A 19,376-nucleotide genomic window follows, 5' to 3' on the forward strand; every position below is an offset into this window, starting at 1 on the left:
AATATTCATTGACAACACACTGTCAGTTACTGTTCACAAGATGAGGCACAAAATGTTAAGTAACTGATAGTAAGTGGGGAAGCCAAAATACAAATCCAGATAGTGTGAATTGAAAACTCATGCTCCTAACTGTGTGTATGCGTCCTCAAACATGCTATAAAAAAGGAAGATAAAACAGGAAAGCACTCTTTAAAAATGTATTTGACAAGTATATATTCAGAGCCTTCTGTCTTCTAAGCACCAGTCTGTGTGCGAAAAATATAGCGATAAACAGAACAGGCAGAGTCCCAGCTCTCATCAAGCTGAAATTAAAAAATTCAAAGCCAGGCACAGAAAGACAAATACTGCATGATTCCTCTTAGTTGTGGAATCTAAAAAAGTTGAATTCATAGTAACAGTAGAATGGTGGTTGCCAGGGGATGGGGGATGAGGGAAATAGGAAAATGTGGGTCAAGAGGTACAAAGCTTCAGTTATGCAGTGTTAAATTCTGACTGTCTAATACACAGCATGGTGACTATAGTTAATACTATATCGCATACTTGAAATTTGCTAAGAGAGTAAATCTTAAGTGTTCTCACCACACTACATCTCACCACATTACATCTGTGTGAGGTGATGGATATGTTCATTAGCTTGACTGTGGTAATCATTTCACAGTGTATACATGTATCAGAACAGCACTTTGTACACCATAAATATATACAATTTTTATTTGTCAATTATACCTCAATAAAGTTGGACATTGTTTTAATTAATTTTTTTAATTCAATAGAAGAGATGGAAGATACAGTCAAGGAATTTTACCAGAAGATTCAATAAAAATAATAGCAGAAAATTATAAGAAAAGATGGAGATGTGTCTGATGGTTCCAGGATGGTCCTTTTCCACTTACCAGGAATTCCAGGGAAGAAACTCAAGTTATTGTGTTATTCCAAGGCACAAGTTATCCTGGAAACAATACCAAAAATTGTCTTACAGGTGAAGAGCACAGGTCCCCAGATTGAAGGGACCCCTCTATCCCAGTGTCCAGCACAATAAATGAAAAAAGATCTATATCTATATCAAGGCACACTTTCATGAAATCTCACAGCAGGGAAGAGAAGGCCATATAATTATTTCACAATATATACATATCTCAAATCATCATGTTGTACACCTTGAACGTAATATATGTCAATTATATCTCAATAAAGCTGAGAGAGAGAGAAGGCTATAAAAGCTGTCAGAGAGTAAAATCACATCAATGGCCAAAGAATATATGGAATTTAAAAAGAAAAGAAAAATGGTTCTGAAGAACCTAGGGGCAGGACAGGAATAAAGACACAGAGGTAGAGAATGGACTTGAGGACACGAGGAGGGGGAAGGGTAAGCTGGGACAAAGTGAGAAAGTGTCATGGACATATATACACTACCAAATGTAAAATAGATAGCTAGTGGGAAGCAGCTGCATAGCACAGGGAGATCAGCTCGGTGCTTTGTGATCACCTAAAGGGGTGGGATAGGGAGGGTGGGAGGGAGATGCAAGAGGGAGGGATATGGGGATATATGTATACTGATAGCCGATTCACTTTGTTATACAGCAGAAACTAACACACCATTGTAAAGCAATTATACTCCAATAAAGATGTTTAAAAAAAAATGACCAAAGAATAAGAACCTGAATGGCACCGTACTTACCAAAAGCAACACTGGGTGCTAGAATTCAATAGAGTAAAGCCTTTAGAATCCTGAAGAAAAGTGATTTGCAACCTAAAATTTATAGCCAGGTAAAGTGTCAATTGAATACAAGAGTAGGGAAAAAAGTCATTTTCAGTCATACAAGGACTCTGAAAATATCTTGCATATATGACCTCCAAAAAATTACTTGGAAATGTACTCCAGGGAATTCCCTGGTGGTCCAGTGGTTTGGACTCTGCACTTTCACCACCGAGGGCACGGGTTCAATCCCTGGTGAGGGAACTAAGATCTTGTAAGCCAGGAAAAGAAAAAGAAAGAAAGAAAGGAAGGAATGAAGAAAAGAAAGAACGAAGGAAAGAGAGAGAGAGAGGGAGAGAGAGAGAGGGAGGGAGGGAGGGAGGGAGGGTGGAAGGAAGGAAGAAAATGTACTCCAGTGAAATGAGGGAGAAAACCAAGAAAGAAGACAACACAGAATTCAGGAAGAGACTTGCGCTGGAGAGAGGGCAGAGACTTAGAGAAGCGTGAACTGTAGACATTGGAGGAACCATGGGTTTCAAGCTGGAAAGCAACAAAACTTGTTCTTTCCAAGTTTTAGAAAGAACATCCTGTCCTAAGTCTGAAGGCAGAATTAGTAGACACTTTCTGGGAGACGAGTCAGGAAGTTTTTGCAAAACTCAGTTGAAATGTAATTCAGACCTAAACTGAGGTGGTAGTTATGAGAACCATGACACTGTAGACCCATAAACAGCAGAGCTGAAATCTGATTGCGGGTCTAGCTCAATCGCATTTTACTGTAAACATTCATGGCATGAATACTGAACAAGGACAAGAGAGAATCCACAAGGACATAAGCCCTGGAAGATGGCACTTGGTGGGCAGGAAATAAAGAAATACCAGCAGGCTTAGAGGGAAGAATCATTCCATTGGGTAATTTTGAAAAGAGAGGCAGTGCTACCTCCACTGGGAAGTATAGGAGCTCCTACCTTCCTTTCTGCAACACTCAGAGCTGTCTGATTGAAACTGTAGATCTCTGCAACAGAGGTTAAATTTTTTTAAAAGGGGGGGTTGAAGGGGAAGCCGTTGTTCCCCTTGCTTGACTCTGTAAGGGCTGAAGTAGCACCAGTGCAGCAGCCTACATCAGGAGAGGGCCATACCTCAGAGTACTTTAGGAGCAGTAGGCTTAATGGATACTTAGAGCTACATCAAGTGGCTCATGCCTGTGGGGAGTGAGATGGCTCCAGATAGATTCTAATTTGGGCTGTAAGCAGTCTATGGCCCTGAGATGAGGTTGGAGAGGAAGGCAAGGGCCAGATCTGCAGGGCCTTGACAAGCATGGTATGAAGAGTAGATGTTATTCATGTATATTAGGAAGTCACTGCAAGGTTTTGAGCAGGAGAATGACCTTGCTCCACCCATATGTTACGACTACTCTACTGCTGTGTGGAGAATGGACTGGAAGGGAGTAAGAGCTGACAAGAAAACTACCACAGCAATAGATGCTGTTAGCTTGAACCAGAGAGCTTCCATTACAGATGCAAATACGAGCTCTTCTGGAGTTCAAATCCCTGTATTTTGCTCGATTAAATGGACGAGGAGCAGGCTGGTGTCAGGGTGGGGGATTAGAAGCTAAATTTGGGATGGATCTGTCAAGTTGGAGATGCCTGTGAAAAATCCATATGGAAATGTCAAATAAGCAGTTGACTATATAAGCCAAGATCTGGGCTGGAGCTGTATTTGCTTGGTTCCTTGCTTCTGACTTGAGCTTAAACTCTAGATTGTGGCAAGGAGGGCATTAACATTGAACACCTACTATATGCCAAGTACCAATTATGTTACAGATGTTTCCATCACAAAGTTTATACACATTCTCCAAAAATGCCTTCCCAATTCAGCCCCACCAGGACCCAACTAGAGGCTACCTGGGAAACACTCACTGCAGACACTCAGACAAATCAGGGAGTAAATTCCTCCCCCGCTCAGATTGCTAATGAGTTCCTGGAGGGGTTGCTGCACCTGGATTTGTGTTCAAAGACTCCAGAGACCTGAAGATATGAAGGAGACTGGTGATAATCCCAGCCCCCAGCCACTGAGCTGTCCTAACCTTCAAGTCTTCCTGGCTGAGTCCCAGACAGCACAGAGCAGACACAAACCATCCCCTCCATGCCCTGTTCAAATTCCTGGCCCACAAAAGCTATGCTTGTAATAAAAAGATTGTTGTTCGATGCCATTTAGTTTGGGGGTATTTTGTCATGCAGTAACAGGAATGGTTACTAAAGTGTTTTCTCAAGAAATATCTATTTAAAGACACAGACCTACTAGAGAATGGACTTGAGGATATGGGGAGGGGGAAGGGTAATATATATATATATATATATTAAAACGCAAACGCAGTACTTGGAAGGATAAACTCTTTCAGATGAATACACACAATCAGTGTATCCAACAGACAGCAAAGCAGAAAAAAGGAGCCAAGAGATGCTTTCTTGTTTCACCGACAGAAAAGAGGCACGTAAGTGGCCTCCAGAAAACCGGAGGCATAAAGATGGCCACACCGTGAAGACACACGGCTGAAAGAGAAAGAGATGCATCCAAAGGAAGATGAGGCAGGAGAGCAAAGTCCAGCCTCATTTACCTCACAGCTGGGCTTAATTCCTCAACTCTCTCACTAACCACAAAGTTATTCATTTAGGCCAGTTTTCCAAATGTACCTGCTTAATGTTAAAAATCACCTGGGGATCATATAGTAACAAGCACCAAGGGTAATTATTACCCCCAGGCAAGTTTGGGAAATGCTGAAATATGGAATTTTTAAATTAAATATAAAACAAAATAGTGAATATGACACCCTCCCCCCAATAATCACAGTTCTGCAGTGAATGGGGTTAATACTCAAGCTTCCTGTTTATAAAAAGCAAGTTGCAAGTTCTAGCAGCCTTGAACCCTGAGAATGTAAATCCCAGCTAAGTCCAATTACAATAATGTGGAGTAGAAGTTGAAAATATTGGAATTCATTTGCTAATCAGTCATTACTAATTACATGAAATATTATTGTAAAAAAAGGAATATTTAATGAAGGTCAATTTAATTCAATTGATAAAATATAAAATAAGAGAGATGTTAGTTTAAATATTTATGGTCTTATTCAGGCTGTTACTCAACACAAGTAAAAATGATGGAGCAAGATATGTAACCTGGATTCTGTGGGACTGAGAAAAGAGCAGAAAATGTCACACTAAAAGCCATGAATTAATTCTACTTTAGTAACTGACACTAATGTCTACACTGTCCCCAGCCTCACCACCTCAATCTGAATCTCATTTCAAATTGTTAATATAAATACTGGAGTTTTCTTTCCCGGAATACACTTAGAGCCTTCTAAAGAATCTGTGGCGAGATTGTTCTGAGTCATGAAGTCAGCATGTAATTGGTTATGACTCCCAAGTTCTGCGTCATTAGGAGAAGACTTTCATGATACTGGTATTGATCCATATCGATGAACACTTTATCAATCCCAAAACCCTAGCCCCCACAGAGACTGGGAGCAATTTAGGCCCCTCTGAGCCTGTTCAAATTTATTTCTCTTGCCTCTTGAGATCATTTAGTAGTTATATGACGTAGTTTTCCAGAGTAAAATTGACATCCATCTCTGATTCCAAAAGTTTGTGTCTATTGTAATGGGTAAAACAAAATGTCTGCTGAACTATGTATTATTTGTACTGATAGATCCTGGAGTTCTAAACAATAAAAATGGAAGTCCCTTGCAACATACCAACTGAGAAGCATAATATCCGTCCTTAGACCAGTGGCTGTGTGGAATAACTCAGAGTACATATTCTACAGCAGAAAGCATCATGTCATCTCCCCATTTATCTCAGGCCTCTCTGTCTTTCTGGCCAAGAACTGGAAGGCCCTGGCGGCTCACCATCTCTCTGTATCACTGTTCTCTCCCTCCCAGGGATGTCTCTCATACCAGTGTTACTGCCCTGCCACCCAAAGGCCTGGAACACCTGAAGGAATTGATAGCAAGAAACACTTGGACTCTAAAGAAACTTCCACTTTCCTTGAGTTTCCTTCATCTCACACGGGCTGACCTTTCTTATCCGAGCCACTGCTGTGCTTTTAAGAATCAGAAGAAAATCAGAGGGTAAGTGGCAGTGTCTGGAATAAGTGACAAAAGGCTTTGGTGGAAGTTTAATTCATTTCTGGGTTTGAGGAAGAAGCTCTGTGGTTTGAAAACCAGGTGGAGAAGAATTTGGAAACATCTGTCAGAGACATGAAGTTCATGGGACACAGTGACTGCAGACCGAAAGTGGTTGCAGATAAGAAATAAGGCCTGTGTCGCTGGATCACAGCAGGGGAGGGAAGGATTTTAGGTGATGATGTAGGAGAGGCAGGAATAACCAGATCATGCAGAATCTTGTAGAGGTTACACGACATGATTTCTGGGCTCCAGACCCAACCCATATTAGGTGCCACAACTATGAGGACAAACTTAGGAACAACACAAGCAATTGGATTACCTGGCCAGTTCAGGCCTTGCAAATGTCACAGCTCCCTGGTTACAGTGTGGGCTTTGTAGTCACCTGGGTTTGTGTCCCAGCTTTGCCACTTCCTAGCTGTGTTATCCCACTCTGCTCACTTAACCTTCCTGAGCCTTTGTGAAGGGAGATCGTAATGCTACCATTTACAGAGGTTTTGAGAAGAGCAAATGAGAAACTGAGTAGAAAACACCTATCACCATGACCTGGAATTTAAGTTCTCATAATATGTATTATTTTATTAACAGGCTGCTTGTGAAGCTGCAAAAGAGGGATGGCCTTCTTTTTCTCCCATGCTCTCTCTGAATCTTGTCTTCACCTACAGTTTCACTCTGCATCATTTCCCCTTTTGTGTCTGTTCTTCATTTATCTCTTATTCACTCCCTCTTGGTTTCTATATAATATCTGCGGGTTGACTTCCTGCACTCAGACTAGCAGTTGTAAATAAGTTGGGATCTAGCTGTGGGGACAGAAGCAAACAGGAAAGTTGAACAGCTGTGCAAAGAAAGCTACTGTGGGCATAACAGCTGCAGAAAACTAGGAGTGGGATATGGGGATGGTGTCAGCCAGCCCTGAGCAGAAAAGGGACCAGAGACGGGTGGGAGGCTAAAGTGGACCCCGAGGGCAGGATCCAGATTTCTCGTCAACCTCCAAACAGGTTGGAATAGGCAGTCCACCGGGCATTTTAAGCAGAGCTCAATAGATGAATCTGCTCAGCAACTAAAGCCAGTTAAAGAATCCCATTTGGGGAATTCCCTGGTGGTCCAGGGGTTAAGACTCTGTGCTTCCACTGCAGTGGGCACTGGTTCGATCCCTGGTCGAGGAACTAAGATCCTGCATGCCGCGTGGCATGGCCAAAAAAAAAAAGAATCCCTTTTGATATCAGTCTGGAGAGCTAGTGAAACACTAAATCTTACTTCCATAAGCATGTCTGCACAATAGTGTCCATTTATCCATTTGTTCAATAAATATTATTTGAGCACCTGTTATGTGCCTGGCACTGTCCTATCCACAGCAAGAGCCTTCTTGCATTTTGTTTACGTTCTAGAATGGGAAGTCAGAAAAGAAACAGGCAAACAAATAAGAAGATATTAGATAGTGCTGTGAAGAAGATAAACACAAGGCTCAGGCAATGTATTAAGGAAGATGAAGGAAGCCTCTTCTGAGGAAAGAAAATCTGAGTTTAAAACTGAATAATGAGTAGAGGCCGCCATGAGTTTTTCAGGCAAAGGGAACATGGAATTCTAAAGCTCTGAAGGGGAAAAATAATAATAGTAACCAAAATACACATGGCACTAACAATGTTCCAGGTGCTGTCATAAGAACTTCAAAATGATAAACTCATCTAATCCTTTAACAATCCAAAATGAAATACTCTCCCTATCCCGTTCTACAAATGAATAAACGAATGTTCATAGACCTACCCAAGATGAAACAGCCAGTAAATAGTAGACTCAGATCCTAACCTAGGCAGACTGGCTCTAGCATCCATCCTTTTTTTTTTTAAGTCACTGCTGTTCTTGAACTGGTTGCAGACGAGAAATAAGGACCAATGTCAGTGGATCACACTTGGAGAGGGGAGGGTTATAGGAAATGACATAGGCCTGACCATATAATGTAGAATCTCACAGAATCCTGTATATCATATGAAGTAGTGTGCATATTTTGCTAAGTGTTGTGGGGACTATTAGAGGGTTTTCAGCAAGTGGTGACTTATATCTACTGCCTTGCAGAATCCTTGAGTCTTTAATGTGTAATGAGAGCAGTATTCGGAGCCTGCGTCAGAGAAAATCTGTGAAAGCTTTAAATGGTCCCTTCGACCAAGAATTTGAAGAGGATCTGGGTGACGGCAGCGCTGGGTACAAGGAAAATTCCAAGTTCCAGGATACCCACAGCAACTCTCATTATTACGTCTTCTTAGAAGAACAAGAGGATGAGATCATTGGTTTTGGCCAAGAGCTCAAAAACCCCCAGGAAGAGACCCTACAGGCCTTTGACAGCCATTATGACTACACCGTGTGTGGGGGCAGTGAAGACATGGTGTGTACCCCCAGGTCGGATGAGTTCAACCCCTGTGAAGACATAATGGGCTACAAATTCCTGAGAATCGTGGTGTGGTTTGTTAGTCTGCTGGCTCTCCTGGGCAATGTCTTTGTCCTGGTCATCCTCCTCACGAGCCACTACAAACTGACTGTCCCACGCTTTCTCATGTGCAACTTGGCCTTCGCAGATTTCTGCATGGGGATGTACCTGCTCCTCATAGCCTCTGTAGACCTCTACACGCAGTCTGAGTACTACAACCACGCCATCGACTGGCAGACAGGCCCTGGGTGCAACACAGCTGGTTTCTTCACCGTCTTTGCCAGCGAATTGTCAGTGTACACACTGACAGCCATCACCCTGGAGCGCTGGCACGCCATCACCTTCGCCATGCGCCTGGACCGCAAGATCCGCCTCAGGCACGCCTACGCCATCATGGTTGGGGGCTGGGTTTGCTGCTTCTTGCTCGCCCTGCTCCCTTTGGTGGGAATAAGCAGCTATGCTAAGGTCAGTATCTGCCTGCCCATGGACACCGAGACTCCTCTTGCCCTGGCATATATTATCCTTGTTCTGTTGCTCAACATAGTTGCCTTTATCATCGTCTGCTCCTGTTACGTGAAGATCTACATCACAGTCCGGAATCCCCAGTACAACCCGGGGGACAAAGACACCAAAATTGCCAAAAGGATGGCTGTGTTGATCTTCACTGACTTCATGTGCATGGCCCCAATCTCATTCTATGCTCTGTCAGCACTTATGAACAAGCCTCTCATCACCGTTACCAACTCCAAAATCTTGCTGGTTCTCTTCTACCCACTTAACTCCTGTGCCAATCCATTCCTCTATGCCATTTTCACCAAAGCCTTCCAGAGGGATGTGTTTATCCTGCTCAGCAAATTTGGTATCTGTAAACGTCAGGCTCAGGCATACCGGGGTCAGAGAATTTCTGCAAAGAACAGCACCGGTATTCAGGTCCAAAAGGTTACCCAAGACATGAGGCAAAGTCTCCCCAACATGCAGGACAACTATGAACTGCTTGAAAACTCCCATCTAACCCCAAATAAGCAGGACCAAATCTCAAAAGAGTATAAGCAAACAGTTTTATAAGTGGTAGGGGGACTTGGGCTGGTTTCTTGAGCATGCATTCCAACCACTGACAAAACACACAGTTGACCTAACCTGCAGGTAGTGTTCAGCTCTGGAGAGGGACTAGCATTAACCTAATCATTGCCTCCAAGAAGGAAGAGAGGCTACCGACATGTCTGAATCCCAGGTGATATCAAAGTAATGTATACTTTCTGGAAGAGTTGCTGGATGCTAAGTGCAGTGATGACATTGTATAAAATGCTTAATAAATATCACCTGAGCCATGTTGACATTGAGTTTTCTCACTTTCATACGGCATTTCATACTAAAGATTCAGCAAATGGCAAATGCTATTAACTTGGTTGGTGACCACAAGATAAAACTGGCCCCATGTTGGTTTAGTTCCACTTCATGTTCCCTGATACAACCCAAGAGAATGTTGAGTCCCTACAAACTGAAAAGTCAAGCAGAACATCGTGCAAGGAACAGCTATTTTGACACATGAATGAGGGGGAAGGTGTAGATTTGAGTTGTTTTTTCAGACTCTGAAACTTAATCATCTCTGCACAAGAATCTACCTGATGTGACCCAACTGTTGCCTGGAAAAACTGGCAAGATTTCAGCTGTTGTGGCTGAGCAGACTAAGAATTACTCTTCTTGGCCAGTCTTCTGGCATTAAAGATGTGAACTCTAGAAAGTACTTATAAAAGTGACAAGTGGGAATTATGAGCGGGGCACACTAGATCTCCCACTGATTAATAAAGCAGGCTGGACACTAATTTACTATTGGATCTTGGGCAAATTACTGGGCTTCTAAAGTCTGTAGAAATGAAGGAGGTTGATGGCCTCTTCCAGTTTTGAAACTCCATGTATATCCCTTTCCCTCAAAACATAGGTTGCCATGACAAAGAGAAAGAAAAACAATAAGGAAGCAGAATCTGTTTTTCCTATCTTGTAGGAAAAACAATGTGCCATCTCCTTCTCTTTGGAGCCTAGACATATGACCCAGGAAATTTTTTCTTTGTTTCATTTTTGGTTATGATGTCTGAACCAGAAATTCTATTGAGTGACCATATTGGGTTGGCTCTGAACCACTCATCTAATTATTAGATCTACACAGCTATAATTATCAGGCCAAAACCAGATTGATATTCACACAATAGAATTAGGGTTAGGGTGGTTTTGCAAATGCTTGTTATTTAGAGTTACTACTTCACTGTTCAGGTTCACTTCAAACATTTAACTTGTCTTCAGGGATTGGTTTCTTTACTTAGCCTTTTCTGACCCACAATACAGTATTAAAGAGAGGTTTCTTCTCTCTGAAACTGCCAGCTCTTTCCAACCTTGTTGACCACTGGACATAAAATCTTTATTCCCTAACAGTGCTCCCTTACTTAATATGGTCAGGATTTTTATCTATAGATGTATTCTCCAGGTTATCTGTCAAGACAGTCCCTTAATTTCATCCCAAAGAGAGATGGCATTTGCTTCTCAGTGCTCATGAACCACACTGTGCATTAAAACCACAGCATGAATTAAAAGCTTGTGTTAAGTCTATGGAGTGGGGCAAGTGGGCCCAGTGGGTCCCCAGAGATGGTGACCCTGACTTACCTGGAAACTCTCAATAGCCATACCCATTCCTGATTATCAGTGAGACATGGATTAGATGTCTTAGTAGAAATATTACACACACCTAAAATCATGACTAATCTACCAGTTCACTTGTAACTAATGAAATTAAACAAATGTGTTACCTTTGACATGTATTTCTCATCTGTAACATTTTGAAATACCACATCCTGATAAATAATGTGTTTTATCTTGAGTAGTTGAAATAATGCTTTGGAAACAGTCCTAGAAAAGTAACTTCGACAGAATTGTTGCTAAAATTTGCATTTGCAACATGAAGTAAATTTTCTTCCTATGAAATGACTATGCTGAGTCCTAAAGTATTGCTTTTTGTAATTTGTGAGCTTCTTTAGAGTTATTAAATGTGTTAAAACTAAAGACAGGAAAAAAACTGGCACATTGGCTAATAAATCCATATTAATAAATAAATTATTGACTACTAATAAGTATAATATTGTATCTTGGTTGAAAATGGTCTTTATGTGAAAAAATTTACTCATGGTGAAATGAATTATGATTCATTGAGAGGCAATGACATCTAAGGGAAAAACAACGATTGGTGTTGACACTAGGAATTTATATAGTGCTCTAATGAAGATAAAAAATCTACAAGACCTGGTCAGAGTTCACTTTATCTGGCAACTATCTAAAGATTTCAACTATCTAAAGATAAACCCAAATCAGTGAGGACAAACAGCCTCAAGTCAGTCACAATAGATGTCACAAAAATTCATGCCCTAAAATTTAAGCATGTTGCTCAAAGGAGCGTCTCTCAAGAAACCCTCAAAGTTTGACTCTTGCTCTATGGATAATCTGCTGCATATCAGAAGCACCTGATCAGAAAAGGAGAGTCTATTACAAGGCAGCACCATGAGAGGGGCAATAAAGTAAAAGTGAGGGCAAGAAGATGAAACTGGAATCATAAGAATTAAAAACAATAACAGTTTGAGAACAAATACTCCTCACTGCTTGAAGATTTTGGAGAAAAAACTGTATCATAACACAGTGGTGTGATTCTCATTCATTCTGAATACCTAAAGGGACAAGAAAAACTTGGTAGCAATACGTTCTACTTCAAAAGATATAGAGTTCCAGCTCAAAGTGATGGATGAGTTCTGGCATCTCTCAATCTTCCTTTTTCAAATTCCACTGAAATGGCAGTGAGAAAATATAAAATGGAATCAAGCCAAAACTGTATTGTAAACAGGAGAAATGGTACCAACAACACACCCAAGTCTTTGATGACTTTCTGAAAGATGGAAAGTTTCTGGCCTTGAGTTGGTGGATAACTTAGAGTGGAGAAGGCCACAGCCTAGAACATACAGGATAAGGCTGTAGCTGTGGAAGGATATGTTCTTCCTTGCAGAGTCCTAAGAGACCCCTAAGCCTGAAGGTCACAGGACTGAGAGGCTAACTATGTAATTAACTGCCAGTCCATCTCACCTGGCCCCTCCCATCCCCTCTCACTCCATTTAGTTAGAACAACTGACACATTCAGTGTTTGCCCCAGGTTGAAATCAAGAAACTTATCTTAAAGAAAGTGAATGTTCAGTGTAGATAGGGCTAAGTCCCTGGTCTGGGGCAGGGGGCAGGAAGCAGGGAACCTAGCCCATTTGCCCACTTCCTGCCCTCACATCATAAAGTGAAGCCTGGTCATTGACACAGACGCATCAACATCAGCGTCCAGTCAGGGAAAGACATCCTGGGGGAGAAAGATCTACGCCATCAGCTGACATTAACCATTCTCATCCTTTATTCAAAAATAAAAATGAACCACAATAATTATCAGACATTTGAGAAAGATGAACTGCATATCAATAGCCCAAAAAAAGACCAAATTGAACAAAGAGAACATTTTCCTAGAAAAGACAGTTCAGAAACACAGTATTATTTTTAAATTTGTAACTGATAACATCAGAGAAATTTGAGAAAATAATGGGCCCCAAAACAATTGCAAGCTACTATTTTTTTAAAAAGTAATAATCAAAAATGAGGAGGAGTTTTGGCAAATTTAAAATGGGATTGCCAAAGCCAAGAGCTTTAATAGAAGGACTAGGAGTTAAAAGTAGAAGAAATCTAAAATGAACAAATAAATAAAGGTGTGAAATATTTGACAAAAGTTGAAAGATACAGAGGATTAGTCTCAAAGTCCAACATATGTCTAATAGGAGTTTTAGAGAAAATGTAATAATACCAGAGCAACAGAAGGAAGAAACTTTCTTGAACTAATAAGATTGATAGTGTCTCCTTAGTACTAAGGGGGCGGGGGGTGAATGAAAAAGATTCACGTGTAGAACAGTCCATATAAAATGTCAGAACACCAAAAGTAAAGGGGAGATCTAAAATGTCTGAGAGCGAATCAAGAGAGAAAGAGAGAAAAACGTCAGGTATTGTAAAGAATTAACAAGCAGAGTCACCTTTAATTCAAGTTAACAAATTGTATACTAGAGGTCAATGGAACAACACTTTCAATGCTGTGGGAAAAAAATTTAAATCCAGGATACTATACCTAGCCAAATGTGCATCCAAGTGGAAGGGCAAAATAATAACATGTTCATATTACAAGTACTTGGAAAGTTTACTTATTTCAGATAAATTATCCAACACTTGGAAATAAGCAAAAAGATAACTTTTTTTGGTGTGTTTTCAGTGCAGTATTGGGCTTGACTTCCTATTGTTCAGGCTATTTTACAACTTGGTAAGGACAGAGGTTAACTTGTGCAAATGGTTTTGATCTGATAGAGATTCAGCTAACTTCTGCATGGTTTGTGGCCCCATTGGATATTAACCAGTTTTGTATCTAACCCAGCAGTTTTATCCTAACACTTAAAATTGCTTATAGATACTTAGCTTCTTAAGTGCTTTTTATTTGGACCAATTTTAACAATTTGCTAATATCTTCATCAACTTTTTTTTTTTTAATTTTTTTACTTTTGGCTGCACTGGATCTTCTTTGAGGTGCGCAGGCTTCTCATTGCGATGGCTTATCTTGTTGCAGAGCACGGGCTGTAGGCATGCGGGCTTCAGTAGTTGTGGCTCGCAGGCTCCAGAGCACAGGCTCGGTAGTTGTGGTGCGCGGGCCTAGGTGCTCCGCAGTATGTGGGATCTTCCCGGGCCAGGAATCGAACCCGTGTCCCCTGCATTGGAAGGTGGATTCTTAACCACTGCGACACCAGGGAAGCCCTTCATCAACTTTTAAGTTGAGTAAAACCTTTGAAAAAAATGTTTATTTTATATTTTCAGAAGTGTCATTTTCTAACACTACTTATATATCCCATCTGAAAAATTACTTGAAGTTGTACTTCAGATATGACGTAATTTTCTTTTCAATGAATCGCAACACACTCCTGGTTTCACAGTTAATAATATTTGTGTGTCATAATTCTCTAAACATTTTTAGAATCAAATTATATGGCTCACTTATATTTACCAATAGAATATAAATATTACAAGCCTTGACACGTCAAAGTAATGGTACTGCTGACAAAAGTCAGGAGGGGGAGGGGGAAGGGAGAGGAGCAGGACATGATAAAGGAGCTAATTCCCTATCTTACACAGTGTGGAGGGAGGGAAGACTGCCCACAGTTAACAGAATAAGAAATAGAAGTTTATTTTCTAAGGTTATAAAGTTGACCAACTGAAAAATTTAAAATTAATACCAGCCTCCAAATTTTAAGGCTGAAAGTTAGGAGATTATGCTAAATCAACTAATTTCCTAATCTCCCTTATGTGCAGACAAAAGATACATTGTCTAAATATCTATAGTTCAAGTAACAGGTACCTAAGTATATAATAGTAATACGATAACAACCACCAGAAGAACTAAAATCAGAAAATGGCTAAAAGTAGTTTTCTAGGGATTGGGACTAGGGATTGAGTACTGTTAGGGGCTGAATTGAGTCCTCCCAGATTCATATGTTGCAGCCCTAACCCCCAAGATAACTGTATTTGGAATAGGACCTTTTTGGAGGTAATTAATGTTAAATGCAGTCATAAGGGTAAGGGCGTAATCCCATTGGACTTGTGTCCTTATAAGAAGAAGAAGAGACACCACAGCTCGCTCTCATTCTTGTGCACACAGAGAAAAGGTCATGGGAGGACAGAGTGAGAAGACGGCCATTTGCAAGCCAGGAAGAGAGCCCATACCAGAAACGGAATCTGACAGCACTTCAATCTTAGACTTTTAGCCCCCAGAACTGTAAGAAAATAAAATTCTGTTGTTTAAGCCACCCACTGTGTGGTATTTTGTTATGGCAGCCCAAGGTGACTAACATAGATGAAAACTTTTCAACTGGTGCTCCTCTGTACTGCTAATTTTTTATCATATGCATACTTTTTAAAGACATTGGAATGGAAATTATTATAATAATATTATTCTTTAAGATAATAATTAAAATGCATCATTTAAAGAAAGGTGCAGAATGGTCAAGTTTATCAGGTAATTGAGTTATTATATGTTTAGAGCTATAAGAGGGAGGCAGATATCACATTGAAGGTCACTTGAACAGTAATCTGACCATTATGAAATTTAGATTTTTAGGATGTGACAAATCTAAGCCATGAGTTTTAAAGTGCCTAATTTGCAGCAATATCAAGTAAACTAAACACTAAGAAAGTAAAAGCCCTTCAGAATTTATTCTATTAGACAGTCTAATCACATTAAATCAGAATTTCTGTTTCCCTTAAATGCATTGCTGTAAGTTGCATAGGGAGAATGAAGCAACTAATTGTTATATGAAATACGAATTTAGTAAGTAAAAAGAAAAACTCTGAATAAGGAGAGGAAACTAAGATAGTGTAAACAACTTCAATTTCATCACCCATTTAGCATAATTTTGGAATCTATTTTGGGAATATTTAGGAATATTCTGTTTCATTTATTGAAGTATTTTAGATGGAGAGGGATTAGGAAGGTGAAGGACAATTGCTATTGGACAGCACACAATAAAAACTTTAATTGTATCTCAGCGCTGTACCTGCTAGTCTTAAAAAACATAACATGGTTCCTTATAGCCCATCTTGGGGGTTTAGAGTCACAATGCACTATAAAAATGGCTCAGGCATATGGAAACCTTGTAATGATGTATTAATAATTCACCATAATGGGATACAAACAAAGGATTCTAGTCATTGAGAAATTTACAATCAAAAACAGCACTATAGATCTGCCCATTGGATGGGAAGCGTTTTGATAAAAGCCTATTTATAACTCATTCCTGTGACTCAGGTTTCTTTCACCACGGGCACTGCAATTTAAGGACTAACCCCAAAGGCAGTTGCAAAACGGTCTGAAAGAGCCTCAGTTCTCTAGGAGGCTTTTCAAGTTTCTCAGCAAGGGCCATATTAAACAGATGAGGTAAAAGTTTGAGAAAAACAAGACTAGTTTCATCCCTGTTTCTTTTTAGCGAATCCCAGGTCTAAATTTTATTACATTCCACATCAGTTCCCCGGACACCATGTGGACAAGACTTCTGGAATGATAGCAGACAAATTTAGATATTGTCAAACGAGATATGGGCAGATGATTTGTGGATCTGTGGGAATATGGGACTCCTAAGATTTTTTTTTTAAATAACAAATTAGAACCATTTTGCTCTGTTTGCTCTCAGATATTTCTCTGATTTCTCTAAGTGTTCTTTAAGCACTTTGACAGAGGAGGAGCCATGGGAAGTATTAATAGCTTCAGCAAACGTTGGAGAAATGAGATACTGTGACCAGTCGATGCCATGGTCCAGATGAAAGAGGAGATGCCTGACATCACACCTGTTTTCACCATCTGTAGGCCAACTCTGGAGAAAAGGAAAAAGTGAGCACACACCTCTGGCACTCACAGGCCTTCCCAGAGATGTATCCACGTTGCTACTTGATTTCATTTTCATTAATACACTTGAGCCACTAGTGGGAGCAACAGTTGGAGGAAATTAAAGCATTTTCTTCTGCTTCTTTAACTGTTTGACCATCCAGCCTAAATGGCACCCATGGTACCCACTCACCCTACAGCCACACCCTGTCTTCCATCTAGAAGACCCTCAATCTACACTGACCCTTCCATCCTATCCTAGTCCCAATACCCTCTGTCAAACCTATTCATTCTTTTCTATCCTTCTTCATGTCCTAAAAGTACCATTTCTTTGGCCCTCATGCCACTATTAAAATGGGGAAAGGGGCCTATATGCTGCATCTAGGATATATTCAGAAACCTTTCAGGAATCATCATCATAGACTGGTGATGGAGAAAGTGAGAAGGTGCAGAGTGTAGTAGTACCAGTGGTTGAATGGTTCAGGATTAATTACATATAATGAGAAAGAAATGTGTGGCTGGTGCTTTTTATCATCTCCCTCAGTTGAAAAGGAAATGCAGGGGCTGATAATTTCATATTTATATGGTTGCCTCTTACAGCAGTTGCTTAGTAATGCCTACCATTTCTGCAGAAGGATTCTTTAACTTTTTGATAAGTTAATAATAACCACTACAAAATCAATGGTTAGAAGAAGTGTCCAGAAGCATCTAATTCTTTTGGGAAGACACGAGTTCTTAAATCCTAAACTTTAAAAACACTTTGTTAGGGGCTTCCCTGGTGGCACAGTGGTTAAGAATCTGCCTGCTAATGCAGGGGTCATGGGTTTGAGCCCTGGTCAGGGAAGATCCCACATGCTTCAGAGCAACTAAGCACGTGCGCCACAACTACTGAGCCTGCGCTCTAGAGCCCACAAGCCACAACTACTGAGCCCACGTACCACAACTACTGAAGCCCGCATGCCTAGAGCCCATGCTCCACAGCAAGAGAGACCACCACGATGAGAAGCCCATGAACCGCAATGAAGAGGAGACCTCGCTCAGCACAACTAAAAGAAAGGCCACGTGCAGCAACAAAGCCCAACACAGCCAAAAATAAATTAATTAATTTAAAAAAACACTTTATTAATAGCTAACACACACATAGATATGTGTATATGTATATAGTAACCCTGTTATGGTTCTTACTATAGGTTTCAGAGCTGTTCTAAATGTTCTGTTAAAAGTAATTCATTTAGGATAAAGAAGATGTGGTACCTATATACAATGGAATATTACTCAGCCATAAAAAAGAACAAAGTAATGCCAATTGCAGCAACATGGATGGACCTAGAGATTGTCATACTGAGTGAAGTTAGACAGAGAAAGACAAATATCATATGGTATCAATTATATGTGGAATCTAAAAAAAGGCTACAAATGAACTTATCTACAAAACAGAAATACAGTTTCAGATGTAGAAAATAAACTTGTGGTTACCAGGGGATAAGGGGTGGGGAGGGATAAATTGGAAGATTGGGATTGACACATATACACTACTATACATAAAATAGATAATTATTAAGAACCTACTGTAGAGCACAGGGAACACTACTCAAGACGCTGTAATGGCCTATATGGGAAAAGAATCTAAAAAAGAGTGGATATATGTATATGTAAAACAGGTTCACCTTGCTGTACATCTGAAACTTACACAACATTGTAAATCAACTATACCCCAATAAAAATTTTTTTTAATAAAAAAGAGAGGAGACCTTCAAGATGGCAGAGGAGTAAGACGTGGAGATTACCTTCCTCCCCACAAATACATCAGAAATACAACTACATGTGGAAAAACTCCTACAGAACACCTACTGAACACTGGCAGAAGACCTCAGACTTCCCAAAAGCCATGTGGCTGACAGGGTCTTGGTGCTCCAGCCGGGTGTCAGGCCTGTGCCTCTGAGGTGGGAGAGCTGAGTTCAGGACATTGGTGCACCAGAGGCCTCCAAGCTCCACGTAATATCAAACGGTGAAAGGTCTCCCAGAGATCTCCATCTCAACACTAAGACCCAGCTCGACTCAACAACCAGCAAGCTACAGTGCTGGACACCCTATGCCAAACAACTAGCAAGACAGAAACACAACACAACCCATTAGCAGAGAGGCTGCCTAAAATCATAATAAGGTCACAGACACCCAAAAACACACCACCAGACGCAGTGCTGCCCACCAGAAAGGCAAGATCCAGCCTCATCCACCAGAACACAGGCACCAGTCCCCTCCACCAGGAAGCCTACACAACCCACTGAACCAACCTTAGCCACTGGGGGCAGACACCAAAAACAATGGGAACTACGAACCTGCAGGCTGTGAAAAGGAGACCCCAAACACAGTAAGTTAAGCAAAATGAGAAAAAATAAATATACAGCAGATGGAGGAGCGAGGTAAAAACTCACCAGGCCAAATGAATGAAGAGGAAATAAGCCATCTACCTGAAAAAGAATTCAGAGTAATGATAGTAAAGATGATCCAAAATCTTGGAAACAGAAAGGAGAAAATACAAGAAACATTTAAAAAGGACCGAGAAGAACTAAAGAGCAAACAAACAATGATGAACAACACAATA

At 40.6% G+C, this 19,376-nt stretch overlaps 1 protein-coding gene across 2 annotated transcripts in view; it reads left to right on the plus strand.

The window, feature by feature from the left end:
• Window positions 1-10,508, plus strand: part of TSHR (thyroid stimulating hormone receptor) — a 165,424-nt gene extending 154,916 nt beyond the window's left edge. Inside the window, exons 9-10 of one of the 2 annotated variants that reach the window (XM_029238027.1) lie at window positions 5,634-5,822; window positions 7,950-10,508. In XM_029238027.1, coding sequence (XP_029093860.1) covers window positions 5,634-5,822; window positions 7,950-9,363 — 1,603 coding nt within the window. In that variant the 3' untranslated portion in view covers window positions 9,364-10,508. The remainder of the gene's footprint in view (window positions 1-5,633; window positions 5,823-7,949) is intronic. The other variant, XM_029238028.1, reaches the window with a different exon arrangement.
• Window positions 10,509-19,376: the final 8,868 nt, after the last annotated feature.

This window comes from Monodon monoceros, unplaced genomic scaffold (genome assembly GCF_005190385.1).
Source record: "Monodon monoceros isolate NGI ecotype Baffin Bay Population unplaced genomic scaffold, NGI_Narwhal_1 Super_Scaffold_21, whole genome shotgun sequence".
Taxonomy (NCBI): domain Eukaryota; kingdom Metazoa; phylum Chordata; class Mammalia; order Artiodactyla; family Monodontidae; genus Monodon; species Monodon monoceros.